The 26,834-nt window shown below is 39.6% G+C and overlaps 7 protein-coding genes and 1 non-coding gene across 9 annotated transcripts; 5 read left to right on the top strand and 3 right to left on the bottom strand.

The window, feature by feature from the left end:
- Positions 1–1,313: 1,313 nt before the first annotated feature.
- On the top strand, positions 1,314–3,997 carry LOC112187214 (phosphatidylinositol transfer protein 3). Of its 2 annotated transcripts, none has more exons than XM_024325910.2 (6): positions 1,314–1,590; positions 1,999–2,112; positions 2,295–2,471; positions 2,828–2,926; positions 3,027–3,272; positions 3,432–3,997. In XM_024325910.2, exons 2-6 carry the CDS (start codon positions 2,035–2,037, stop codon positions 3,717–3,719), a joined length of 888 nt encoding a protein of 295 aa, XP_024181678.1. In that variant the 5' UTR covers positions 1,314–1,590; positions 1,999–2,034; the 3' UTR covers positions 3,720–3,997. The 2 variants fall into 2 exon arrangements, with proteins under 2 accessions (XP_024181678.1, XP_024181677.1); XM_024325909.2 differs by having other exon boundaries at positions 1,958–2,112.
- Positions 3,998–4,503: 506 nt separating this feature from the next.
- Positions 4,504–6,746, bottom strand: LOC112187216 (protein AE7-like 1). Its single transcript, XM_024325912.2, has 5 exons — positions 6,444–6,746; positions 6,217–6,322; positions 6,017–6,116; positions 5,320–5,365; positions 4,504–4,847 (listed from the first exon to the last, which is right to left on the bottom strand). The coding sequence occupies exons 1-5, from the start codon at positions 6,559–6,561 to the stop codon at positions 4,747–4,749; spliced, it is 471 nt and encodes a 156-aa protein (XP_024181680.1). The 5' UTR covers positions 6,562–6,746; the 3' UTR covers positions 4,504–4,746.
- A 97-nt stretch (positions 6,747–6,843) lies between these two features.
- Positions 6,844–6,917, top strand: TRNAI-UAU. The gene has a single exon. It is a non-coding gene; the product is annotated as a tRNA-Ile (tRNA).
- Positions 6,918–7,774: 857 nt separating this feature from the next.
- Positions 7,775–13,176, top strand: LOC112189129 (vacuolar sorting protein 39). Its single transcript, XM_024328402.2, has 12 exons — positions 7,775–8,278; positions 8,355–8,566; positions 8,648–8,779; positions 8,873–9,016; positions 9,113–9,225; positions 9,310–9,745; positions 10,233–10,562; positions 10,727–10,948; positions 11,121–11,363; positions 11,483–11,953; positions 12,245–12,343; positions 12,491–13,176. The coding sequence occupies exons 1-12, from the start codon at positions 7,846–7,848 to the stop codon at positions 12,689–12,691; spliced, it is 3,036 nt and encodes a 1,011-aa protein (XP_024184170.1). The 5' UTR covers positions 7,775–7,845; the 3' UTR covers positions 12,692–13,176.
- On the bottom strand, positions 13,040–14,146 carry LOC112189133 (protein N-lysine methyltransferase METTL21A). Its single transcript, XM_024328407.2, has 2 exons — positions 13,262–14,146; positions 13,040–13,179 (listed from the first exon to the last, which is right to left on the bottom strand). The coding sequence occupies exons 1-2, from the start codon at positions 14,031–14,033 to the stop codon at positions 13,097–13,099; spliced, it is 855 nt and encodes a 284-aa protein (XP_024184175.2). The 5' UTR covers positions 14,034–14,146; the 3' UTR covers positions 13,040–13,096.
- Positions 14,010–16,119, top strand: LOC112189134 (AP-3 complex subunit sigma). The gene is made up of 7 exons (XM_024328408.2): positions 14,010–14,359; positions 14,466–14,508; positions 14,616–14,677; positions 14,820–14,916; positions 15,184–15,254; positions 15,575–15,666; positions 15,783–16,119. Exons 1-7 carry the CDS (start codon positions 14,291–14,293, stop codon positions 15,847–15,849), a joined length of 501 nt encoding a protein of 166 aa, XP_024184176.1. The 5' UTR covers positions 14,010–14,290; the 3' UTR covers positions 15,850–16,119.
- Positions 16,120–16,497: 378 nt separating this feature from the next.
- On the top strand, positions 16,498–20,207 carry LOC112189130 (disease resistance protein RPM1). Its single transcript, XM_024328403.2, has 3 exons — positions 16,498–16,819; positions 17,003–19,812; positions 19,964–20,207. The coding sequence occupies exon 2, from the start codon at positions 17,046–17,048 to the stop codon at positions 19,791–19,793; it is 2,748 nt and encodes a 915-aa protein (XP_024184171.1). The 5' UTR covers positions 16,498–16,819; positions 17,003–17,045; the 3' UTR covers positions 19,794–19,812; positions 19,964–20,207.
- A 635-nt stretch (positions 20,208–20,842) lies between these two features.
- On the bottom strand, positions 20,843–25,271 carry LOC112189132 (pyridine nucleotide-disulfide oxidoreductase domain-containing protein 2). The gene is made up of 16 exons (XM_024328406.2): positions 24,888–25,271; positions 24,646–24,807; positions 24,359–24,544; positions 24,183–24,240; positions 23,752–23,802; positions 23,504–23,586; positions 23,188–23,275; positions 23,017–23,058; positions 22,860–22,934; positions 22,637–22,705; positions 22,306–22,421; positions 22,115–22,227; positions 21,906–21,985; positions 21,522–21,642; positions 21,288–21,354; positions 20,843–21,187 (listed from the first exon to the last, which is right to left on the bottom strand). Exons 1-16 carry the CDS (start codon positions 25,145–25,147, stop codon positions 21,052–21,054), a joined length of 1,707 nt encoding a protein of 568 aa, XP_024184174.1. The 5' UTR covers positions 25,148–25,271; the 3' UTR covers positions 20,843–21,051.
- Positions 25,272–26,834: the final 1,563 nt, after the last annotated feature.

Here is a 26,834-nt window from a genome sequence, read left to right as displayed (position 1 = left end):
AGACTCGACAATGGCATGCATGCGTTGGGTGGAAAAGCTTGAAAATGACAACCACTACAAGATGCATGTTGATACAGACGTCGAGGATAATGCAACAACAACTCGCATGGCCCAGACAGACGACAGCTCCTTTGTCTTTGGCCACCATTCTGAAACGGACGAAAACATGTGAAGCTACAGGTGAAGAATCAGCACCAAAATAGCAACTGTAGAGCTTTAGACTTTTCTAAAGCTACTTTTGCTTTTTCCTTTTCAAAAAGAAAAGGTTAAGTGAAAAACATTTCACTTTTTCCTTTTGCTTTTCCCTGACCGACCTCCACCAGCAGGAGCACTACGAAAAGCAGAAGTCACGGAGTTGTCCTGTACATTTTTGTATTTTGAATTCTAGTTTGAGTTCCGCTCCCTATATAAGGAGCTTCAGCTTCTCTTAGAAGGCATTCGAAAAATTCCATATCAGTTCTAGATTCGAAAATTTCCATATCAGTTCTAGATTCGAAAATTAGATCAGAAAAACCTCTCTAAAAAAACAGAATAGCAGTGTGCTTCCTTTCCTGTTTAGGTGTGAAGTAGTGTGCTTCCTATACAAGTAAGTAACTGTTCTCATTCTTATGGATAGCTAAACAGCTTTTGCTGTTTACCTGAGAATGAGGCTCTGATTGTTTAAAGTTTTATATGTATATTTGAATAAATAAATTCAGATGGATGTTCACCCACTTCTTTAATTTATAAAATGTTTATGTCATTATCTTTACATTTTGTACTCATATTTATCATGCACAGTTTACTATGTCAAAGTTTGAACATTCGAATGCATGCATCCCATGGAAAGCTAAAGTTCTAAAGCCTTACTGTTCAGCCAAAAGAATCAGTTTTAAAACAGAAAAATTAGGACAAGCAGCAGTGATTCCGCCCTGTGAGTAGCCGTTTAGACAGGAAGTCGTTAGGCGAAATGTGGCATGTTGAAGGCTAGTCTTGTTTTTGTTTTAATGTTTTTTATTGTTTCCTTTTGACTGAATAGAACGGTAGAAGAATCTAAGGTCAACATAGGATACAGAGGGCATTTGTTTGTTAAAACTATCCATGTTAGTCTTTGTCTGTTGACAATAGTGAAATACCAAAGTGTTGGGCAATTGGGAAAAATACCAAGGATTTTTGGGTATGCGGGAATTACCCCTAATGAATTTTCAATTTTGGAGTCGACTCGTTTACATCCCAAAAAAAAAATATTATACCGAATCAACATTGGACCTACACATAAAGTCATAAAGTCGCAGGCCAACTTTGGTGGTCTCACCAACAGTGTGTTCTTCTCCTAATTCTTTTGTGTTGGTTTGGTCAGCATTCCCAGTCCATCGAGTCCCTCGCTCTCTTTCCCACTATAAATCAGACGCACAATCCCCTACAATGGGGACTCCACCATTTCAATCAAGACCCCTTTCCCTCTGCTCTGGTGTCCTGTAAACCCAACTAAACGACACCCTCCTCACGTCAATTAACTCATCAAACGCACACCCTTCTCTCTCCTGCATTTCTATTTTCCATAAAAGCCAGAGGCAGCTTCACCAAACAGTTCTCACATTCACAACCCAGGTACGTTAAATACGTTATTCATTTCAGTTTCTGGGGGAAAAAAAAAAGTAGACATTTTTAGAGCTGGGTTATTGTTTTTACATGATCTCTGTTTTTCTATATATATATTTTTTTTGCTGGGCATGTTTTTGTTTTTCTGAGTTTTAAGTAGATCTGTCACTCTCAGATGAACATGAACAATATTAGATGAAAACCCTTTTGGGTCATTTAATGAAAAAATGGATCTTGATTGATTGTTTGATGTGTTAGAAATTTGTGGGGTGTGATTTTTCCGAAGGGTGAGTTGACCACCTCAACCTATCTCTGCTTGAATACTTTTAAACTGTGGTTTGCTGTTTTTTGAAATAGTTATTTACTTTGTTTGCAGATTCAGTTGTTGTGATTGAAAAAGGTTTTGCCTTTGATCAGTGTTATAGGTTGAGGTGAAATCGATTTGTTGGCAACATGTATCTTCTGAGGAGAAAAACTCAGAACCCTGTGGAGGATGATTCTGCACAAAAAGAGGCACAGAAAGAAGCAAAGGTAAATAATTTACTTTTACTTGTCTGGTAAATCAATCTGCCTCTGTTATGCACATGTTGATAATAGTCAAGTGAAGTGAGGAAGAAAAATCAACCTTTACCTTCCAATCTTTTTTTTTTTTTCCAAAGAAAAGCTTGATTGAATAGTGAAAACTGACATTGATGAGGCAAATTTACAATCAGATCAAAGAACTCAGGGCTGCACTCGGCCCGTTATCTGGGCGTAGTTTGAAGTACTGCACGGATGCATGCCTTGGGAGATATCTGGAAGCAAGGAACTGGAATCTTGAGAAGGCGAAGAAAATGATAGAGGAGACACTCAGGTGGAGGGCAAGTTATAAGCCTGAAGAAATCCGTTGGGTAATTCAGCTAAACTTTGATGACATGCACACACTAGAAATATATATTGGAACTCTAGTACCCTTTGATTTGTTCCTGTTGAAGGGTTGATCATTTCCTCTGTCTCAGCCAAAAAAGCAATGTTGGGGTGTGCATGTTTTGGTTTCATTTAGTTTGCATCCAATATATGGCAAATAGTGTTTTGCTTGGAGTCCAGTGATAATTCTCTAACCACATTGTGATCAGTTAATTCCTTTACATAATTTGCAGCTTACTCTTGTGCATTACCCATAAGCTATTACCTGTTAAGCATAATTTAAGTGTTTAATAGTTTAATTTAAGGCTTGTACTTACCATGGAAACATTTCATTGTTCAGCATGAAGTAGCACATGAAGGTGAGACTGGCAAAGTGTCGAGAGCAAATTTTCATGATCGACTTGGGAGGACTGTACTTATAATGAGGCCAGCCATGCAGGTTTGTAGTTGGCTTTCCACCCCCAATCACCAAAAAAATTTGGTACATTGGTAGTATGGCTGTAGTAAACATATTTAATTGTTCTTGATCACTTTTTCAGAACACAAATTCACCGGAAGGCAATGTTCGCCATTTAGTCTATCTTATAGAAAATGGTATCCTCAACCTTCGTGAAGGTCAAGAACAAATGTCATGGTTGATTGACTTCACTGGCTTCTCACTGAACACCAATGTTTCTGTCAAGACAGCTCGTGAATGTATCAACATTCTACAGAACCATTACCCTGAGAGGCTTGCAGTTGCATTTCTTTACAACCCACCTAGGATTTTTCAGGCATTCTGGAAGGTTTGAACTACTCACACGTACTGATCTGTTGGCAATTTTTTAATCTGTTATTACAAAGACATGCAGGCCAATACAGACGCACATAACTTCAACTGAAGTTTGAGCCCTAAAATTTGAGCTTAACATTTGATGAAGTTCCTGCTATCTTCATTTGTGTAGGCTGTCAAGTACTTCCTGGATGCCAAGACATTTCAGAAGGTGAAGTTTGTTTACCCCAAAGGTAAGGAAAGTGTGGAGCTCATGAAAACTTTCTTTGATGTTGACAATCTTCCAGTCGAGTTTGGGGGACAGACCACCCTAAAGTACGATCACGAGGAGTTTTCACGTATGATGGCCCAGGATGATGTGAAAACTGCCAAGTTATGGGGACTTGATGAGAAGCCATGCAATATAGCAAATGGACATATGGGAGCAGAGGTGGCACCAGAGCCTATTGCAACCGCCTGAATAACCCTGCCTAATGCCCATTATAGTAGTAATCTAAAGAATTATACAATGAGCAGAAGCTGAGTCTATTTGTACAAGTCTTAGTTAAACGGGAACCAGGAAGTGCTTTAGTTCCTTGGTTAAGGATGAATAAGTATTTCAAGTACTGTGCTTAACTGCTGCTAACTATGAGGGAGAGAGACCATCCTCTTTATGTTGTTTTTCTGATGTTCTCACATTGAACATACGTTGTAATGGCATTCTATCTTTGAATGAATCTTTTATTTCTTCTTGCTCCATGAGAACTTTGTTGCCAATTTCCTCAATATTTCAGAGATTAAGCACAGTGCATTAGGGCAGTAACAAAAGGCTTGGAGTCGTAAAAACGCTGCTGGCTGTTAGATGAGCTATATTACAGGCATGAAATCCATACCTGGGAACAAGACCCAGGGATGTATATGTACCAGGGTTATACTTTGAATGCCAGTTACTAACAAGTCAGCATGAAATAGTTGGTCTGAATGGTGAGGGCTGACCATTCCGTCCCCATCTAATTTCTTTATTTTATAGGGGAAGTTTGTTATAATCGAACTTGCATATGAATCAACAAATTTGATACTACTGGTGAATTACTCTGTTCTTTGCCTTTTTATCAAGCTTTCCTGAACGAGGATGGTATTCCAATCAAAGATTTCTTAAATTACTTTCGAGATGAGAAAGAACTTCCAGATCACAGGTAGCCGAGCAATCAAACTGCAAACGTATGGCACATTAAAATTTTCATCATCCAGGAGCAATGAAAATATAAGGGGCTGTAAGAATACTTCTGATGTAGAAATGAAAATTTCTGAGTCAATGGTGCATACCATTTGAATAGAGTTGATACATGTTGCAACCTATGCTTTTCTATTTTACAAGAGAGTTCTCCAGATCACCTAGTCACACCACCTTGATAGAGGCAAAAAAGCAGAGTGATTATACAACAGAGCAATTTCTTATTGCATATGATTACTAAAGTCTCTTCTGTACAGTGGGTCTCGAGCCTTGGTCACAGTTCACTGGAATAGAGGCACTCATCCACAAGTTGGCGAAGGTTAGGATTCTCCAGGGCAGCAGCAACTCTTTCTTTATCATTCAACTGCTTATTAACTACAAAAATCAAACAAACAAATTTGAAAATCTCAACAATATTTTTGACAATGAACAGCTGAACGCATAATAAGGATAATTTATCCGTGCTCCACCAGGAATTCTCAAAATAAGGTTGATGCTTTCTTGTTGGTTGACAAATTATTAAGGAAACTCAAGATATGTCATTGATAGACTGCGTCTCTGAAATAATACATCTCAAGGACAAATAGCTGGTCTGATCACATATTTTATCTATCGATTTCTGCCCAGTATCATCTTTGCTTGCCCAAAGACAATGATCCTTACATGACAATGGGATCATGTCATATTCTCAGCTTTACATGAGTGCACATAAGTAACCAGGCAGGGACCCTAGCTTCTTCATAAGAACCATAAGTTTATAACAGCCCAAATCTTTGCAGCAGAAGATTTTGTCATGGAGTTCCTTAATCATAACCTGATGCTATAAAAGAGAACGGAGATTCTTTACCTGATTCTTCATCTGCATGAGATCCTGGAGATACCTTAATGTCAACCTGTCACAATTCACCACCAATTATATGGTCAAGCACTGCTAAAGGATTATAATAAGAATGACATCAGCAATATATCAAAATTAGAAAACGTTACTGGAATAACAAGTCTGTGATCACAAGATTTCTCACGAGCATTTAAAACTTCTTTCTCATATGGAAAGATATCTAAACAAGGGCTTCACTCGGTCAAAATTTGTTGAGGTGTCGAGGGACACTTGGGAGAGTGGTAGTGTGATGGAGAGAGAGTTGAGAAATGCTAAATGCGGCTTAGATAAAGTCCCTGGATAAATAAATTCTACCACTCTCAAAGGAGGGAAAGCAAGGGCAGTTTAGAATTAACTCGAAGATTAAGTAATCTAGATAGCTCACAGTACCAACGTTGCTAATTGCTATCATGTGTAATAGCTATCGTATCACCACTGTGGTTATGCATGAACCAACTTATGGTAATGGATCAACAGCTATCCAAGAGAAGTACAGAATCAATTGAGTTCTAGACAAGTAAAAGGTGCCCCAATCTAGCATCATGAGAAATTGTGGAACAGTAACAACTATGGTCATGCATTGAAATACAGAACATGGTAAACTAATTGCTTGAAAAGCAAGTACATTACATTCCAATCTAGAACACTCTTAACAGAGCAAACGGACCTTGTAATGAGGAGGGAAACATTGCTTGAGTTTAACTCTCAGGCATAGTCCTATCACTGTTGCCATACTGCAATGCTGAATGGTTGGCGTGAACGTAATCCTTAACCCCAAAAAAAAATAAAAAAATAAAAACTTTAGTCTTCATTTGATAAACCCAGAAACCAAAATGATAAAAAACTTATGACATAAAAAACACAGACAGAATCCGGCCGAGCTTGTCGTCGACGGTGATGGACTCCTCGGAAAGCACGCTGAGCTGCTCTAACGAGTACGGATGCTCCGGATCTCTTATATCCCTCACGAAATTTACCATCCCCAGTTAAAGATTGCAAATTTTTGACTTGAATTAACTGCATATATATATATATATCAGAGACACAAAATTGACCGGAATTTAAAAGAGAAAATGATCGAGATAAAAGGATATCATAGATTTCGAGAGGATCAACAGCGGCGTCGACGTCGGAGTGAAGATCTTCGGTGCGGGCAACCCTTTCCTTCTTAGCGTGCACCACCGGGTTTGCATTGATCAGACCCAGCGTCATCTTCTTCGTTCTCTCTTGAAACCAAGTTAGTCACGGAACAGAGGCAGGATCACAGAGTGGGATTGTTGTGGGTTTGTAGTAATCTACTTTTTATGAAAACCAGTAAGAGAAAGACACGAGTTGGGAAGACAAAAGCAATGTATTTGCGCCCATCGGATCATGTCTGTCATTGTGAGTCTGTGACTCAAGAGAGTCAGAACTGACAACTGGTTACGGAATATTCAGATTAGCATGAAAAGACGAATTCCAAATATATATAATTTCACCAAATTCTAACAGCATGGTCCCGTAGCTCAGTTGGTTAGAGCGTTGGTCTTATGAGCCGAAGGTCGCGGGTTCGAGCCCCGCCGGGACCATTGTTTGTTTTTTTTTCAATTTAGGTAAATTCTTTTACATTTATCGAAAGCTATATATAAAAGGATGTTGTTTGAACAATTGTCTAGGGTTCCTATAACTCATTTTGGAATATTTATTCATTTGAAAAAAGTGTTCCAATAACTCTCAAACTTATTTTTGATTCAACATGTTAGAGTAAGAGAAATTACTTTTTGTGCTCGTAAATTGAGTTTTATTGATACTCTAAAAATTATTGAACATCCATGTAAATTGACCTTAAGTATTTCAAATATGTCACTCTTAAGAAAACTGTTTGTGATAGTAAGAAATTTTTCCTTAATTTTGCTCCATTCACCAAACCCAAGCAAAATCCCGATTTTTATTTTAACTTAACCAAAATAAAAAATATAATATTTGCAAGATTTTTTTAAGACTTGAAGATACTTTACAACAACCTTGCAAACTAGCTAGCCTCATGAAATTTTTCTTCCATTTAACATTATTTGCTTGAATATTATTAGTATTTGTAATCAAGTGTTATTCTTTTGTTTTTTGATTGGGGGTGAGATAGCAAGCTTCCTCACTTACGTTAACGAGTTGGTTCGGACTGAGGTCCATGAGGGTATCTCAGCAAAGCTTGACTGCTGCAGGCACATGAATTCGAAGACCCTTCAAAGCTAGGGGCCACAAACTGGTGAGAGTTGAAACTCAAACGCTACACATGGAACTCTATGTTAGGCCGTTTAACCAACCTTATTACACCAGGTAGTTTAATCAAGTATCATGCTGATTAAATTATGTAAAAAAATTATTATTCTGATTAAAAAAACTGAACAAAAAGAAAAAGTGCGTCACGACGTCGTTTGACGGACCACCTCTATAACCATTCCAGCTCGCTCCGACACTGCGACGAATAGAGAAGGTTCCAAACCGAACCACGGCACCACCATGGTTCACAGTGCCTATGATTCTGTCGAGCTCATCTCCGACTGCCCCACCAAGATCGAAGCCATCGAATCCTACGGCCCTAAGCTCCTCCTCGGCTGCTCCGATGGATCCCTCCGAATCTACGCTCCAGATTCCTCCGGCTCCCGCTCCCCACCCTCCGACTATCACACTCAATCCCTCCAAAAGGAACCCTACTCCCTCGAGAGAAACATCGCCGGGTTCTCTAAGAAGCCGCTGCTCTCTATGGAGGTCTTGGAATCCAGAGAGCTCCTTTTGTCCCTCTCCGAAACGATATCGTTTCACGGCCTCCCGAATTTGGGCACCATCGCCGTGATCACCAAGGCCAAGGGCGCCAATGTGTACTCCTGGGACGACCGCCGCGGATTCCTGTGCTTCGCCAGGCAGAAGAAAGTCTGTATTTTCCGACACGACGGTAATCACGTCATTTCTTCTTCAAATTTTACCAAATTTTACTAAGGTTGGAAGTAACTTGGAATGATTTGTTTTAGGTGGAAGAGGTTTCGTGGAGGTGAAGGAATTCGGAGTTCCGGATGTGGTGAAGTCTATGTCATGGTGTGGAGACAATATATGTATAGGGATTAGGAGAGATTATATGATACTCAATTCTACAACTGGTGCATTGACTGATGTGTTTCCTTCGGGGAGGCTGGCTCCGCCGCTGGTGGTTCCTCTTCCTTCCGGGGAGCTTCTTCTCGGCAAGGTATTGCTTTTAGTTTGTGTTTCCCATTTGATTTGTATGTCAAAGTGAAACAATTGCTGATTCAAATTTCGTGTGCTTTAGGATAACATTGGGGTTTTTGTGGACCAAAATGGGAAACTTGCTCATGAAGGCAGGGTTTGTTGGTCAGAGGCGCCTACGGTTGTTGTTATTCAGAAGGCCTACGGAATAGCTCTGTTATCGAGATATGTTGAGGTAGTTTGCTATGACTCGTATTTTAAGCTTTGTTTGCTCTTCTTTGTTTTCTTTTGTCAGATGCTAGGTGATGATGGCAATTGTGTTTTGCAGGTTCGGTCCCTACGAGCGCCATATCCATTGATACAAACGGTTGTTCTTCGAAATGCTCGTCGTCTTCTCCAAAGCAACAACGCTGCTATTGTTGCATTAGACTATGCTGTTTATGGTCTCTTCCCTGTCCCTCTTGGTGCCCAGGTATTCCTAATGCTCTTGCTAACGGTAGCTGACTACAGCTTGTGGATGCATAATCTCTTTTGGTTCGTGTGTAAGACTTGTATATTTTCCTTGTAGATTGTACAATTAACAGCATCTGGCGAGTTTGAGGAAGCTTTGTCATTATGTAAGCTGCTTCCGCCTGAAGAAGCAAGCCTTAGAGCTGCAAAGGAGGCTTCAATCCATATAAGGTGATTGACTGGCTGCATTGTTAATCATGCTCATTCTATGCCTTTTTATTATATATTAAAGGAGTTTCTGTTATTATGTTACAGATGTGCTCACCATCGTTTTGAAACTGGGGACTATGAGGATGCCATGGAGCATTTCGTGGCATCTCAAGTAGATATAACCTATGTACTTTCTATGTATCCTTCTATTGTTCTTCCTAAGACAACCATGATATCCGATCCAGACAAACTGATGGATATATCTGGGGACTCATCATATCTCTCAAGAGGTTCATCTGGTATGTCAGATGATATGGAACCCTCTGCACTGTCACATGTGCTGGAATCAGAGGAGAGTGCAGCACTTGAGTCCAAAAAAATGAGCCATAACACTCTCATGGCTCTCATTAAGTTCTTGCAGAAAAAGAGATTCAGCATAATTGAAAAAGCTACTGCTGAGGGGACAGAAGAGGTTGTTTTGGATGCTGTTGGAGACAAATTCGCATCCCATGAGTCTAATAGGTATAAGAAGACAAACAAGGTAAATAAGTTGTCTTTCTCTAATATCTGCTTTCCATATTTCAGTATGACATATGGTGTTGATTGACAAAGTACATATGCAATGTTTGATTAGCATTTTGTAACCAAATTTAATATGCTAGATTTTCTTTGCTGTTTTTTCTTCTTCTGTTCAAACTTAAATATGATGGAAGAGTTCTACTTCTGAAACTGATTCTTATGAATCTTAATTAAAAGAAAAGGCATAGATATGTTTACTTTACTTAAAATCAGAGTTGTTATAGTAACAGATGGAAGAGTTCTACAGACCTGTACACTTTACCATAAATAACTCAAATTCCAGAAGTTAATTTTCTTCAATTAAGTCTAGTGACCTTGTGTGTTGTGTGTGTGCTGAATCTAGCGCAAATTGAATAGTCCTTCACTCCTTTGTCTACCGCTAATTTGAAACTGTTCCCGGTCTTAAGTTGTGTAACAACAAATAACTGACATTATATTTGGTACCTAAGGGGCGTGGCAGCATTCCAGTTACCTCCCGTGCTAGGGAGATGGCAGCTATACTGGATACAGCCCTACTTCAAGCTCTACTTCTTACTGGACAGTCTTCAGCGGCCGTGGAATTACTGAAAGGTCTTAATTACTGTGATGTAAAAATATGCGAGGAGATTCTCCTAAAAAGTAATCATCATGCTGCTTTGTTAGAACTTTACAAGTGCAATTCAATGCACCATGAAGCTCTAAAACTTTTGCATCAGTTAGTAGAAGAGTCCAAATCTAATCAAGTGCAACCTGAGGTGATCCAAAAGATAAAGCCGGAGTCAATTGTTGAATATCTCAAGGTACGTTATTTGTTTGTTTATTTGATCTTTTCTGTAATCAAATATGCTAGTTGTATTATGGGGAATTCAGATATAGTAGTGGTCCTGTGTTAGTCTTTTACATTGGAGTTTGGAACAAGATGGGGAGTATCTTGATTACATCTTTCATTGATTTTCTTATGCAGCCTCTTTGTGGCACTGATCCCATGCTCGTCTTGGAGTATTCAATGCTTGTCCTTGAAAGTTGCCCAACACAGACAATTGAGCTCTTTTTGAATGGAAATATTCCAGCTGATTTGGTAAACTCTTATTTGAAACAGCATGCTCCAAACATGCAGGCCAGATACTTGGAACTTATGCTTGCTATGGATGAAAATGGGATATCCGGGAATCTGCAAAATGAAATGGTAAAGATGCCTTCATTAGTTGGACTTTAAGAGCAATTTGGAGTTGCCAAAAAGCTTTTTGTGCCACCAGTTTAAGCTACCCTGCAATACTATCTATAAACATAGATGTTGGCAGTTATGTGCCTGTTTTTACCAATTAAAACTGCATTCTCATTGATTTAGTGATGGGCAGGTAAATATCTATCTATCAGAAGTCCTTGACTGGTATGCAGATTTAAGTGCTCAGCAGAAATGGGAGGAGCAAACTTACTCCACGACGAGAAAGAAATTATTGTCTGCTTTAGAGAGTATATCAGGTTATAGTCCAGAGGCTTTGCTGAAACGTCTTCCGTCTGATGCTTTATATGAAGAGCATGCAATTTTGCTGGGCAAAATGAACCAACATGAGCTTGCCTTATCCCTATATGTTCACAAGGTATGTTCTTTATGTTCACCATCCAATAACTCATGCCCTTTTTAGTTCTTGCGTGTCTTTATCATCTATTATTTTTCTTATAATTCCGGGTGAATAGATGAAGTTCTTGATCTTTGTAGCTTCATCTTCCTGAGATGGCACTGTCCTATTGTGATCGGGTGTATGATTCGTTGGCGCATCAACCGTCTTCAAGATCTTCTGGCAATATATACCTTACTCTATTGCAAATTTATCTTAATCCGAAGAGAACAACCAAGAACTTTGAGAAGCGGATTACGAATTTGGTATCACCGCAGAACATAGGAACACCAAAGGCTGGTTCTGCAAATACAGTTAAAAGTAAAGGAGGTCGTGGAGCTAAGAAAATTGCTGCAATAGAGGTGGCAGATGACATAAGAGTCGGTCAAAGTGGCACTGACAGTAGCAGGAGTGATGGAGATGCAGATGCAGATGCAGATGCTGACGAGTCTGGTGAGGAAGGAGGGTCAGCAATCATGCTTGATGAGGTTCTTGATTTGTTGAGCAGAAGGTGGGACAGAATAAATGGAGCTCAAGCTCTCAAACTTTTGCCAAGGGAGACTAAACTACAGGTACTGATCATATATGTATTGCACTATCGCATAACTAAAGCTGATCATGAGTGTCACTCTCCTTTTATGCCCTCATAGATAAAATCATAAAGAGTTATCTTCATGTTGTGGTAAATGAAATCATAAAGAGAGCAGAAAAGAATCACTTGCAGTTATGACTTTATCTACCACAACATAATATGCTTACGAAAGTGGAAAAGAATCTTTCAAGTTTGTCCTTGAATATTATTATTTGATTGTTGAATGTATGATATTGTGCTGATGTCATGTATTATTGTCATTTATCTGCAGAACATGCTTCCGTTTATGGGACCTCTTTTGAGAAAATCCAGTGAAGCTTACAGGAACCTATCAGTGATAAAAAGTCTAAGACAAAGCGATAACCTGCAGGTATGCATATATCTTGCTTGTACTCTTTAGTTGGCTAGGATCAAGAAAACCACTTATAGCATATGAGAAGCAGGCTATTTGTTTCAACTAAATTGAACCTAGACAGCTACATACACTTCTTCTAAATAAATCAATTTGTAAAAACAGGTTAAAGAAGAACTCTACGAAAAAAGGAAAGGGGTGGTAAAGATCACGAGTGACAGCATGTGCTCCCTCTGCAGAAAGAAAATAGGGACAAGTGTTTTTGCTGTGTATCCGAATGGGAGTACAATAGTGCATTTTGTTTGCTTCAGAGACTCCCAAAGTATGAAAGCAGTGGGCAGAGGATCGCCCTTAAGGAAGCGATGAAGACCAAGTATTAAATGGTGCCAAAGATCACCAGTGAGAGCATGGTGCTTCCGTTGCTGGAAGAATATAGGGATGAGTGGTTTTTGCTGTGTATCCCAGACAGGACGACAATTGTGCAATTTTGTTGCTTTAGAGACTCCTAAAATATGAAAGATCTCCACTGAGGAAGCGATGAAGTATTCAATTTGGGTAAAGGATTGTTTCCACTGCGATTGGCTAGCAAATACTGGAATATGAGCATAAACCTCGTTGGTCGGCTGTCAGCTGTAAAGGCGGGGAAGGGCTAGACTCTGCAGGGCTGCAGGCACTCCAACCATGCTCAATTTGACAGTAATTTTCTGGTGCGCCACCGACAAGGCGAATTGTACATTGTGTGAGAGTTGTGAGTTTTGATTGTTTGGTTATTTATGTCGTATAATATTTGAAAACAAAGAATCGTTTTGATTTGGTTTGTTTATAAAGATGGAAAATTGATCGCTCCCCAACACCTAGAACAAAAATCCAAGCATTAATTTGATATTGATTGTTAGAGAATGCCATTGACAGAGACACCATTCAACAATTTCTTACTTGGCTTCCCGGTAAAACGGTAAACAGTAACTCCGACCCGCGATCCCTGGCACGGACGATCCACGTGCAAGACCTCAACCTCAAAAAGCTTCCTGGCCCTCTTGAAGAAGGCCGACTCCTTCTTCCACCTCCTCAAGTGGGCCATCACAAACACCACGCCGCCCTCCCCCAACAGCAGAAACGACAGCGTTTTGAGCAGCGGCTCGTAGAGGTGGTCGTGATACACTACATCCGACGCCAATACAATATCAAACTCCCGCCCTATCGCCTCCGCGTCCTCCCCCTCTCCCCACCTCAGCGCCGCCACTCTCACACTCCCGCCGCTCCCTCCCAAAGCGGCGGCGTTTAGTTCCGCATTGAACTTAAGGTTGTCGACGACGTGAGGGAGGTCCGTCACAGTGACGCACGCGCCGAGCGTGGCGGCGGCGGCTATTCCGACGAGGCCGGTTCCAGAACCTAGTTCGAGGATCTTGAGTCTCCGGCCGGATTCCAAGGCCGAGAGCGTGGGGCCAAGGGGGCTCGTGGTGGGATCACGGCGGTGGTCGTCCAGGAGAGTGAGGAGCGTGGTGGCCGCCGGCCAGAGCTGAAAGGAGAGACCCTGCGAGGGGAGCTGCCTGGTGACGATTGTGGAGTCGATCGAAGGCAGAGAATGCTGCCGGAGCTGTTCGCTCTCCACCATCTTGACCTCGTCGGAGTCGGAGTCGTCGTCGCGGAGGAGCATTGTGGCGGGGTTTATAACGACGTCGTCTTGGTCTTCTTCTAGAGCGGCCATTCAGATTCGGTTCGTGCTTCCAAATTAAGTAGGGCTTGTTTGGCGCAAAACTTAAATATTTATATCGCTTTTTTAATTGGATGAATTCCGCTGGTTTGGGCCCACATACAGCCAAGTTGGGTCATGGATGCTCCATATTTGAAATTACGAATACACCCCCTACTTAAAGTCGAATTTACAGATTTTACCAGACTATATATTTACAAGTGTGGATCTTCATCTGAATATTGATCGGAAATTCAGAAGTGGTGGAGAAGATGATACGAGCGGTGATGGTGATAAATACTCAGGGCAAGCCTCGCCTTGCTAAGTTCTACGAATTTCAGGTCCTTCTGTTTTCGTTTTTTCCTGTTATTTTCTGCATTTTTTTTTTGGTTTATTAAGATTTTTCTGTAGAAAAATTGGCTGATATTTCCAGTTTTTTGAGGTCAGCCTGTGGAGAAGCAACAGGAGCTAATACGCAGCGTCTATGGAGGTTCTTTCTCTCTCGTAATTAGCATTTTTTTTTTGTTTCTTCTGTATAATCAATCTGGTTCTCTACTATAAATTAGGTTTTGAATTTGGATTTTTGTTTTGCTGCAGTTTTGAGCAGTAGAGCTGAGAATGTGAGCAATTTCCTGGATGCGGAGTCTATTTTTGGTCCGGTATTTTAACTAATTTTTTTCCTTCAGTTTCTTTCATTTGTTATGTTTCTGTGTGATCTGAATTGAAGCAATTAATCGCGTTCTATCAGCTTTGCTTGCTTGCATTGGGTGCTGTGTATGAATCAGTTTCTTTCTGGTGCAGGACACTCGGCTTGTGTACAAGCATTTTGCAACTTTGTACTTTGTCTTTGTTTTCGATAGTTCTGAAAACGAGCTTGCCATGCTCGACTTGATACAAGGTATGTAGCATTTACTAGATTAGTGGATAGCTGGCATAGAGTTCACTGATTGACTGATTGCAATTCATATCAAATTAGAAGAAACTGGGAAACTCCTGTCACTGGAATTTGGATTAGTTTTAGAGACTGTTTTATTAATAATTGGACATACAATTACTAAAGTGATTTGCTGATGTGATTGCTGTTGAACTGTTAGTTCTCATGCTTCGTTATATTAAATGTTGCTTTGATTGGATAATTTGATTGCTTTAATTCTCATTCCTTCAGTTTTTGTGGAAACATTGGACAAATGCTTCAAGAACGTATGCGAGCTTGATGTGGTGCTCAATTACAGCAAGGTTGTTTACTCCTCTTATTTGGCTGTGACTAATGTTGTGATGTGTTGCATCTTGCATGTGTTTGTAACTTTGTAATACCTAAGAATTATGGGATTCTATTGAAAGTAGAAAAGAGGCAAAATTCATCAGGAACTTGATTTAAAGAATTTGGTGTTGCTGTGTGGCTGAACTGTCGTACACAAGGGTGGAGATGTAAAATCATTATTATTTTAAGAGATGTTTTCGGAGAAAATGTTCATGTTGTGCCTTGTGTTTCAAAGTTACTTGATGGGTTCAGAAACCTATGCATTATACCTCACTTAGTTTTTTCTTCTTTTCAGTTGCATACTGTACTGGATGAGATAATTTTTGGAGGTCAAGTGCTGGAAACGAGTTCCACCGAAGTTCTGAAGGCTGTTGAAGAAATCTCAAAGTGCCTTTTCTGTCCCTCTCCCTCCTTCTGTCTGAATATTCTCTTTGAAGGCGGTTTGTATACCTGTTCTTGTTTGGATTGGAATGATTAATAGATGCTGTTTACTTTTGATGCAGGTTAGAAACAGCTTCAAACGCTATTTCATTGGTTCCAAAATCTGTTTCTAGCTGGAGGAGTCGATAGTATACAGTTTGAGTAATGTGTTACAATGCAAGTCTCTTGAGCTCACATCAAAGTGTCTTCAGAGAATTTTCTCTGATGGGATCTTTAGTGCCAAACTTCAAGAAGAGAAATTGACCGCTCACCTGTGTGTTAGATGAATACCCCTATTTTTGGGGATGCATTTACAGTATCTTTTGATGGTACTTCCTCTTTCATAGAATTGTTGAATATGGAATGAGAGATTGTATCTACCCATCTCATTTCTCTAAATGCACACCTCACGTTTTTGTATAACTTGTAATTCCTATTTTCTTCCTCTTTCTGACTTAAAATGAAAAAACTGCAAATGAAGATTGATAATAAATAAATTCAAGCAACCTGCAATTTGAAGATAAGTACTAGGTATAATTAGCAATAACCTGCAATTTACACTCAAAATGTTTCAGTCCAATATTTTTTTAGATGGGTTTATGGACGACAATTGATATGTTGAAACCTAAGCATGATGATATATTGTCATTAAAAACAAAAGCATGATGATATTTTATTGTCATTAAAAACAAAAGCATGATGATATTTTTCATTTCATCAAAATCACCTATAGTATAGGTTGATCGACCATGGTGAAAGAGATCGAGGGTTGTGAGAGACGGTGGAGGCAGAGGAAAACCCTAGCTCCGGAACAGACTCTTATATTTCCTGTTTCTTCAAAAAAATTCCAGAGTCAGAAGTTAGAACAGGTCTTTGGTCTTTTGGTATAAAAATACTATACGAGTTATGATATAAAAATACCATACGAGTTTCCTTGCAATTTCCTTGGTACGACTTTGCACGTAGAGGAGCAGAAGGGTATCTCACTTGCATTTTCCATTTTCTTTCCTCAACATTTTCATTCAGCAGAATGAATTACCTTTAATGGGTTGGGAGATGATCCCCTCTTTCATGGCATTGGAGTGATCACTGGGTACTCTTCATATTCTGCTTAATCTTGGTATGTTTCTTACTACTATTGCTAAAGCATATTTCAGTTAGATAATTAGTTTTCCAACATATATGTGTTATTCTTCATTTTTCACTATCATTGCTTTAATCTGTGAAAGGAAAACCAATCAAAATCATTTTTGCTATCGCTGAAATTATTCACTGAAATTGGTTTTGCATCTATATTGTTCAGTTCTAGAGACATCCATTAAACTACAAAGGTCCCCTAGCCATATATGGCCTCAGCTCCAACAGACCTCTTGATTGGCAAAATTGTGAGCATTCTAGAGAGCGAAGCATCCTCCATAGCCGGTGTTCGTGATGAAGTTGATGAGATTAAGCTGGAGCTTGAGAGCATGAAGTCTTTCCTAGAGGATACAGAGCGGAAGAAAGCAAGTACACAAGGAGAGAAAACGTGGATTGCAAACGTGAGAAACTTGGCCTGCGATGTTGAAGATATCATTGATGAATTCATGTATCGCATGTATGAGAAAGAAAGTGGCGGTCGATTTGCAAGGTTTCTCCAGAAAACCATTCATGTCCCAAAAAACCTCTGGTATAAGCGTCGAATTGCTAACAAGTTACAGAAAATTATTGCAGCAATCAAAGCCATTCCAGAGAGAAAACAGAGGTATGGTCTAATTGGTCAAGAAGGAACATCTTCTGATGATGTTCACAAGAGGGTAAAAACCAAAGCCGAGTCCTCGCTTTTTGAGAAGGAAGATGAACTCGTGGGAATTGAAGGGAAGAAGCAAATGTTAATGGGATGGTTGATCAATGGAGAGAAAAAACAAACTATTGTCTCTGTGGTCGGCATGGGAGGATCAGGGAAGACAACTCTCGTTGCCAACACCTTCACTCAGGAGACAGTAAAGAGACATTTTAATTGTTTTGCATGGATAACTGTTTCCCAAACTTATGTGCTTGAAGACTTATTTAGAAGCTTGATAAAGGAATTCCACCAATCAATAAAACAGGAAGTCCCTGGGAATTTGCATGCAATGAGCTACAGGGAATTGCTGGACATGTTGACAAACTTTTTGGTGTCCAAAAGATATCTAGTTGTATTGGATGACGTGTGGGATATCACTCTTTGGGAAAATATAAGATTATCATTTCCAGATGAACTGATTGGAAGTCGAATCATTCTTACAACTCGAAGAGAAGACATAGCATCCTATTCTTTTGGAGTTGAAAGTCATGTTTACCCTATTCAACTCTTGCAACGCGATGAGGCCAAGGAGCTCTTCAGCAAGAAAGCATTCCCAACTTATGACAATATATGCCCACCAGAGCTTGAACCCTTAGCTTGGGAACTTGTGGAGAAGTGTAACGGCTTACCTCTGGCAATTGTGGCTTTACGTGGCCTCATGTCCTCAAAAAAGTCTTCTGTAGAGTGGAGTACAGTCCTCAACAGCTTAAATTGGCATCTAAGTAACAATCCGTTGTTAGAATCTATAAAGATCATCTTGTTGCTTAGTTTCAACGGTTTGTCATATCGATTAAAACGTTGTTTCCTATATTGTTCCTTATTCCCAGAGGATTACTTGATGGGGAAAAATAGACTCATTAGACTGTGGATAGCTGAAGGATTTATTGAACACGTTAAAGGGGTTACACCAGAAGCAGTTGCAGAACTCTATATTATGGAACTCGTTTCTCGTAGCATGCTACAAGCTGTAAGAAGAAATGAAACCGGAAGGCCAAGGGCATGCAAGATGCATGATCTTATGCGGGAGCTTGCTTTATCAGAATCAGCATCGGAGAACTTTGCCACTGTGTACGATGGCAAAGAAGTAATGAAAGAAATGGGAGCCCGTCGTTTGTCAATTCAAACAACCGATGGGGAAATTAAGCCACTCACAGATATGTCACATCTTCGTTCTTTTCTTGTCTTTGTCACTAATAGAATCTCATCGTCTGTTTCTGAGATATTGCCTTCAGGATTGAAGTTGTTGAGGATTCTAGATTTGGAACGGTCCCCGGTTACTAAATTGCCAGATGAAGTTGTGTACTTATTCAACTTAAGATATTTAAATTTGAGGAAAACTCCCATTAAAGAGCTTCCCAAATCCATAGGACGGCTCCACAATCTCCAGACCTTGGACATAAGGGATTCCAATATAAAGGCACTTCCAAGGGGAATTACCAAGCTGCTTAACCTACGCCATCTGATTATGTACCGTTACACTGGAGTACATAAGGGCTTCAGATATATTGAAGGGACAAAAGGTCCATCTGGTATTTGTAAATTGAAGAACTTGCAAGTTTTGGCATGTGTTGAATCAGAAGGAAATGTTATTAGACTTGTCGGGAACATGACCCAACTTACTAAGCTTGGCATCACAAATGTAAAAGAAAGAGACGAGATAGACCTATGTGCTTCAATTCAAAAGATGGAGCTCCTCCAGGACTTGTTTTTAATGGTACCTGATGAAGAGGAATGTCTTCGACTCGATGCGCTAACTGCACCTCCTGCTCACCTTCACAAACTTGCGTTGGCTGGAAAGTTGGAAATGGTACCACGTTGGTTTTTTTCACTTCACAGCCTCACATCTTTGAATCTGCATTGGTCTAGACTCGAGGAAGATTTATTACCTCACATTGAAGCACTGGCCAGCCTACGAAGCCTTACTCTTTATAATGCATACACTGGGGAAAACCTGAGTTTCAGTGCAGGCTTCAGAAATCTTGTGCATTTGCAGCTTTGCAATTTCCCTTTACTGAATAACATAACTATAGAGAGAGGGGTGATGCCAAAGCTGCAGTTCTTGATGCTGGATAGCTGTCTGGAAGTAAAGACTTTGCCGTGGGGTATTGAATACCTTTCTAATCTTGAAACCTTGCAGTTGGGATCTGTTTCAGTGCAACTTCTAGAGTCCATACAAGAAGGAGGTGTGGATCATTCAAAGGTACGACACCTTCCAGAAGTAGATGATTTAGTCAGAACGTTATTTGGGAGGTTTAATGAAAGCAAGTCCTAGTTCTGTTGCTAGCTAGAAGGTCAGTGCTTTAGTCCTTGCATTGGATCTCATAAACTTGCACCATTCAATCTATAAGACTTACTCTCATGCACAGATATAGTATTATATTCTTCTATTGATCAAGTTTATTTGGTTAACGAATCGTTTGTCTTGTTATATTCTGTGCACAGTATATTAATTGCCTTGGGAAGAACCACTACTTGTGTGAAGGTTGAAGCTGAAAGATTCATCTTGTTTCTTATCAACTTCCGAAGAAATATTTTATCCTAGGTTCTGTCCAGAAACTGTATTTGTTATTGTTTGTGAATGTGCATCTAATAATGTTTAAGAATGCACATTGATTCTTCTAACATTTTGTTTGTTTGTTTATAATATGTTGTTTGTACATTCAACTTGGCTTCAACCTAGAGAGTTAACTAAGCATTTTTGTTATTTTCAATTACTTCAGCAAGTTTTTCATGCTTGTTAGTTGAATTTGTTTTAACCCTGGAATCAGGCAGGGGCTAATGATAATTGGGTTCATATGACAATGTTGTTGTATTTGGTACCTCATTCTTGCTTGTTAACGTGAGAAAGCAAGGCAATTATGAATTATGGCTGGGAGGTTAAAACTAGTGCTGAAGTTGTCTCAAGTGTCCTTTGGATCATGTAGCTAAATGCGTATCCCGTGCAAATTAAGACATTTTAACCCCCTTAAAGAGCATCGATAATGTAGCTTTGAAGCTTTTGATTTAACCAGCCCACCCCTGAGGATTCAACCAAGTAGAGCATGGATGCTCTGTTTTTTTTCCTTCTGTTTTCCCCAAGTCTGTTGTTGCCCTATAATTTCTTCCAGACTCCTAAAATATTGCTGGATTTATTCTCTTTCTTCTTCTTTTTTTCCTTTTCTTTTCACGACCTGGATTTATTCTCTTTCTTTTTTCCTTTCCTTTTCACAAACGGTTGGATTCTTAAAGTTGACAAATTGAAAACTACGTTATTAATCAGGCTAATATAACTCAAAAAGGTGAACTTACCTAGAAGATCAAGCTGGGCAGCACCTCGGTGAGTATGAGTAACTTGATCATATTTTAAAGGGAACTCACAACGCAAGATTTAATTTGTTACATGGAAGAAGTACAAAGACAGACTTGTAAGTGAGATATGAGCATTAAGCAATGTCTATTTGAAAATTACGGGCTTACTGCATCCTGTCCAATGATGATGAATGTGAGATCCTTACAACTCAACTGACAGTAAATATGTGATAACAGTGTCATCATTTCAATGGCTTGTTTACATCTTCCAAAGCCACACGAGCAGCATTACGCCCGGGAGCCCCCATCACACCGCCCCCTGGGTGGGCCCCGCTACCGCACAAATAGAGACCCGGAAGTGGTGTTCTATAATTTGACCTGCATGTATCCCAGAATAGTGATTTGAGTAGCCGAAATTGGCAGATTTACAAAATATTAATCCGAAATCTCATGCAAAATCATATGTTTTGAGTCTTACCATCCTTTTACAGGTCGCATGAGGAAGAGTGAATCCAATCCCATAGCACCATGGAAGATATTCCCTCCTGTCAAGAATATTATCTAAGAATCAGCAACTCAAGTTCCCTTGTAAGCTACTATATGGTAAATCTTAATAGTGAAGATAACACTGCTCCTGGAAGAGTCAACCAGTTATCAAGTTCAATCTTGTTTAACAAAATACTCCATGAATATCTGGAAAGATTTGAAGTACCTGTCAAACCTATTTCCCTTTCAAGGTCTGGTGGAGTCAACATGTCATAACCAATTACTGATGAACTGAACCCAGGGGCATATTCATCAATTAAGGTGAAACACTTTTTTGCAAATGATTCCTGCAAGGATGCCGTGCCATTTTCAAAGTATTAGTTTGATGCTGAGAGGAATATAGCCATAAAAGTGTGTCACCACCAAACTAATCAATCAGAAGTAGAGTAGAAAAGGTTGTTGATGTTGGTTAACTTGTCGGGGTGCAAAATAAGAAGCCACAGTTGAACACAAATTGCAATACAGTTTCTATTTCCATATTGTCCAAACTAGAAGTCAAGATGAGCTCAAATTTTAGATTTCATTTGTTCTCTCAGAGACAGAAACTCACTCTGTAAACAGGATCTCCCCAGTGTCCATCTGATGGACTATACGGTGTGTATTGAATAAACAAGTTGATCACATGCTTACCTACAAGGAGATGGATTCTGTATCAGAGAGCTAAAATTCTTTCCAAGATAATGGAATGCATGAAGCATTTTTCATTCTTTTTCAAACGATATATGATGAATTTGGTAACGCAAGTAGTCTGATGTGTACCAGGTGGAGATATAGTCTTGTCCAGTACAGATGGAATTGTCATCTCGATAACTGGTCTTTGTGATGGTAATCCATTAACAGCATCTTGACAGGCCAAGTGAATCTCTTCCATACTTTAGAAGAGTGATTAAAAAAAAACATATGAGAAAATACAGCATGTGAATCAAAGTAAAGATACAAAAAGATCATACCTCTCGGAACCAATGTGAATGGTGCCCATATGCTGCGGACCTGCATGAGTATGATTTAACTTGCAGCTCTTAAACTGGGGCAACTGATCAACCGCTATATTTATCTTCGTAGTAGCCTACATTACATATAAGTTTTATGCTTCAACACCTATTACAGTTTTTTGTTCCACTCCCTTCTACCATTAGTCAGAGGACTAGGTCTCAGATACAACCATAGTAAATCTCAAATCACTACAGATACTATATCTCATTGTATAAAGTAGATTAAGTGAAAGATTTGACGTGGAAAATTCACAAGATAGTGAAATCAAGAAGAACTAATAAAGCTTACAGAGCTGTAATCTGAGTATTTAATTGCACGTAGAAAATCATCCGGAAGAACATCATCAGGCACCAACTCCTGTTTCAGATAATGCAAACCTATAATCGAGATTAAAATCCATTTATAATAGCAAGCCTAAAACTTTTATAGTATTGTCAAACTCTCATTTATTTCACACAACATCAGTTGTCTTAGTAACTTTAAATTGTACAGAAGCAGGGCCATGTTATACCTTGAATGTTTTATAAGGGGTTGCATTTGATAAAACAATTGAAGAGTGCACCCGTGAACCATCAGATAGCAAAACCTACAATAAGACACGTCCACAATGTGCAATCAGTTCGATTTGAATATCAAAATGTTCATTTACGAATCTGAGAAAAACTTACCCCATCCACTTTGCCAGAGTCATTAATTAACATTTGCTGAACCTAAACAAAAAATTACGAAAAGTCAAGCAGCATTAGACAACAGTATAATGCACAAACACAAGCAGCTGAACAAACTTTTGAGAATTGAAGCTTATGAACTAACCCTAGCTCCTTTCTAGGCATAAATACCTCTGCACTTGTGACAATATGAGCCCCAGCTTCCCTAGCAGCATTACCAATAGCCAAGGATACTGAACCCATCCCACCTTCAACATACCTACATATAAAATTGGATTTCCAGTACTAAGAAAAGGCCTAAACTGGGATGAATCAAAATTGTTCATAATGATAACCATAGCTGTTTCACAATTTCTGGTCTCAGGAAGACCAATACTGACAAGAAAAGAAAGTAGCATTTATCCAAGAATGTATCTTAAAGTAGGATGAATTAATTGTAAAAAGCAAAGTGGGCAGAAATATGCTAAGCAAGCAATAGAGTACTTACGACCAAATTCCACGCTCGCCGTCAGTTTCTCCCATCACATGATGTAGCAGAACATATCCACTCCCTGGTGTATGGACACTTCCCTACAGAAAATAGAGGGGAAGAAATGGTAAAAAATTGTAAAAATAGGGTGCTGTACTTTGCATTATCAATTTCTTATGAAACCTAACATGAAACATGTCCAGTATTTATCTCCAAATATTTAAATATGAAACAAGTGCATCCTTGCCACTCATGAAAACTCTTACCGTAGTTCCTATAACAGCATCTGTTGCAAGGGTTGCCTTCAGAACATCAGTCTGTGAAAAGAAAACTTAGTAGGAAAGGAAAAAAAACCACTGTAATTATTCCCTCTGTGGTCCTAGATACAGAGAAATGAGTTGATCACCATTGACCAACAACTAAATGAAAAGGATGACGCCCGTTACCAATAGGAATATAAATGGCAGGGTCAGAAATTACTGATCAATTGATCAGATTAAAGGGAAATACTACTGTCAGGACCTTAAAGGAAACTCTTCTTATAGGAAGTAGAAGAGTTTCCAACAGCTTTTAACCCAACCCAAAGATGAGCTAGCAATATAACTTAGTGTCCAGTTTTTATGCATCAAGAACTTACAATCTATAATGTTTGGAAAAAATAACATGACAAAGGGAATAAAAGGAATTATAGAATCACCTCAAACCAGTTGTTCAAAACTTTCGAAGCCGGGGATAACAGAAGGTCCATAAAGTCTCTGTACAAACACAGAAGTTACATATCAAATGCTAGAAACTTAATTGGGAAATTAGCACTGCTATTAACCATAACATTTCCATCCACATTACTAGAGATATGAATTCTTAGTTTCTTACACCATATCTTTCTGGCCTAAGACAGCAGCCTGTCTCAGAAGCTGAGCCCAAAACATGGACTTGTGCATCTTATCCTTCAACCGGTCACCAAAAGTAGCCGGGGAGGCGCCTTGTGAAGATTCTGGAGGAGCTGAATCCAGCAAAGGATCCATAAACTGACAGAACTTCTCTAGCTGATTCTCATATCTGCAACTCAACTCAGTCAATCATACAGATATTCGAAACAACCAATACACAAGTTAACAAACACGCATTTCCAGATTATAACTAGTACTGAATAGTGAGACCTTGGATAAGCTTCAGCGTCTAGCTTAGAGAATTTAGCAATCTCTGAATGGTTAAGGTCCTTTTCCGGCCCTAAAAGAAGATAACGTCCGTCCAAACAAGGCGTAAACGACGACGGACTCCTCTTCAGTAACTTCATTCCATGCCGAGCTAGCTCTAATTCCCTGTTATTCCCAAACCGAACAAAATCAGAGGCATTGTTTGGTTCAAATTCAAATTTCAATTCAATTCAAGCTAGACTTACTTGATAACGGCGGGACGGAGGAGGCTCTGGAGGTAGCTACACCGGGAGAACTTGAATCCCGGAATGAGCTCTTCCGTCACGGCTGCTCCGCCGATGACGTGGCGGCGTTCGAGGACTGCGACGGAGAGGCCGGCGCGTGCGAGGTACGCGGCTGCAGTGAGGCCGTTGTGGCCGCCTCCGATGACCAGCGCGTCCCATTTCTTGTCCTTCAACGCGCTTGCGGCTGCGCCGGCGCTGCTGCTGAAGCTCCTCCGCCACATTTGAAATGCTTCTCTTTTCTCTACGGATTGATCGCTCAGTGCTAAGTATTATAGAAATAGAAATATAGAATAGTGTGTGTTTGCTGAGTCTGAATTTCAGGTTTGGAGAATTAAATTAAGGGGACGAAGTGTCGCCGTTTTAAACTGTGGGGCTTTACACGCAGGTCTTTTTTAGGAATTTTGGATCGACACTTTTGACGCCTTGATGACCAAAGGTCAGGGTTGACACGTGGACCAACGACACCAATCTTGTCGAGGTCCAATTTTTTAGCCCAAACCCAGAGAAAGATTCCAGATCCCGCCTTGGCTTATTTTCCTTCAATATTGTGGCACGTTTATTTATTTGGAATAGAAACTAATCATGAATCGGAGACAATTAGAAAGGGAGAAGAAATGAATCAATATTGATTTCGGAAGAGTTGATTCCTAAACCCATCTCCCCCCTTCGGAATCAAATTTCTGAGTATTTAGGAATCGATTCCTTATAAGGAAATGAGACCTACACCCATTCCGATTCATGCATGTGTTAGTAAACGCAGTAATACTTTTACCCAGAATCATTCTGATTCATTTATGTGTTAGTAAACATAGGAATAGTTTTACCCTGTAATCATTCCCTCCCATTCCAAGTAAATAAACATGCCCTCAATAATCCATTTGGTTTTGGACTCCGGTTGGCTCAGAGTTACTGACCTGAAGAAAGATCGAGATTGGCGTGATTGAGAAAAACTATTTTTCAATAGGGTAAACTCTAAAACTATTGACACGAATAAACCGAATCTGTCGAACCGGAACCGTTCGTGTACATTGTTGTAATTTACAGTTTTGGATGCCTTAACGATCACCAAATTGGCTGAAATTTTGGAGAGATGATCTATACATTATGACCTAAAAACTGAACGGTTAAGATGTGAAAATGTGATCGAAAAGTGGGAGAAAACTGAAAATCCGTACCGTCAGCACCGTAGCCGGACTCTCTGTGTGTGTATATATATACATATATATAGGGTGCGTTTGGGCTACGCCGGGAGTACCATACGCCGAGTGGGGCCTGCCTTGCTGGCATCTTCCTCTCCACACAATCTGGATGATAATGGCATCGTAGAACACTTCCGTTATCAGTTCAAAACAAATCATTAGGGTAAAAAGCGAAGGCCTTTCATGACAAATCTCACATGCCGAACTTGAATCATGCATATGAATGAATTCTATGAGCTCAGTTTATTATGAATTAGAAAAAAAAAAAATGGAGTGAGGTGGCTCGATTCCGGGTTGCCACCCTTGGTAGTTGGTACCTTCTATCTTGGCCAACGCAACACTGTTGCTGATATGCTCTGTTTAACATTTAAACTGGGCACCATCATCATTCTAAAAAAAAACTGGTCACCATCATCATCAAAATCTAACATTCTAGATGCGGATTCCATCGAAGATAAATCAGGCGGGGTATAAAAGTGGTGATGCTCCCCAAGGCCCTACTCCTTACCATCTTGGCTGGATTCCTTTTACTGGTATTTTGGATTCTTGGATCAATTCTAATGTGGTTAATTAGTTTTTTTGTTATGTCGCCTCCACCGAATCAGGGGACTGTCTCTATTAACTTTTGTCTTTAAGCATGTACTCATCTAGAATTATCATCAATAAAGATGCTCTATTTTAATGCAAAAAAAAAAATAAAAAAATCCAT

Source organism: Rosa chinensis, chromosome 2 (genome assembly GCF_002994745.2).
Source record: "Rosa chinensis cultivar Old Blush chromosome 2, RchiOBHm-V2, whole genome shotgun sequence".
Lineage (NCBI taxonomy): Eukaryota > Viridiplantae > Streptophyta > Magnoliopsida > Rosales > Rosaceae > Rosa > Rosa chinensis.
Note: the sequence above shows the minus strand (reverse complement) of the source record. Positions and strands in the feature narration are given on the sequence as shown.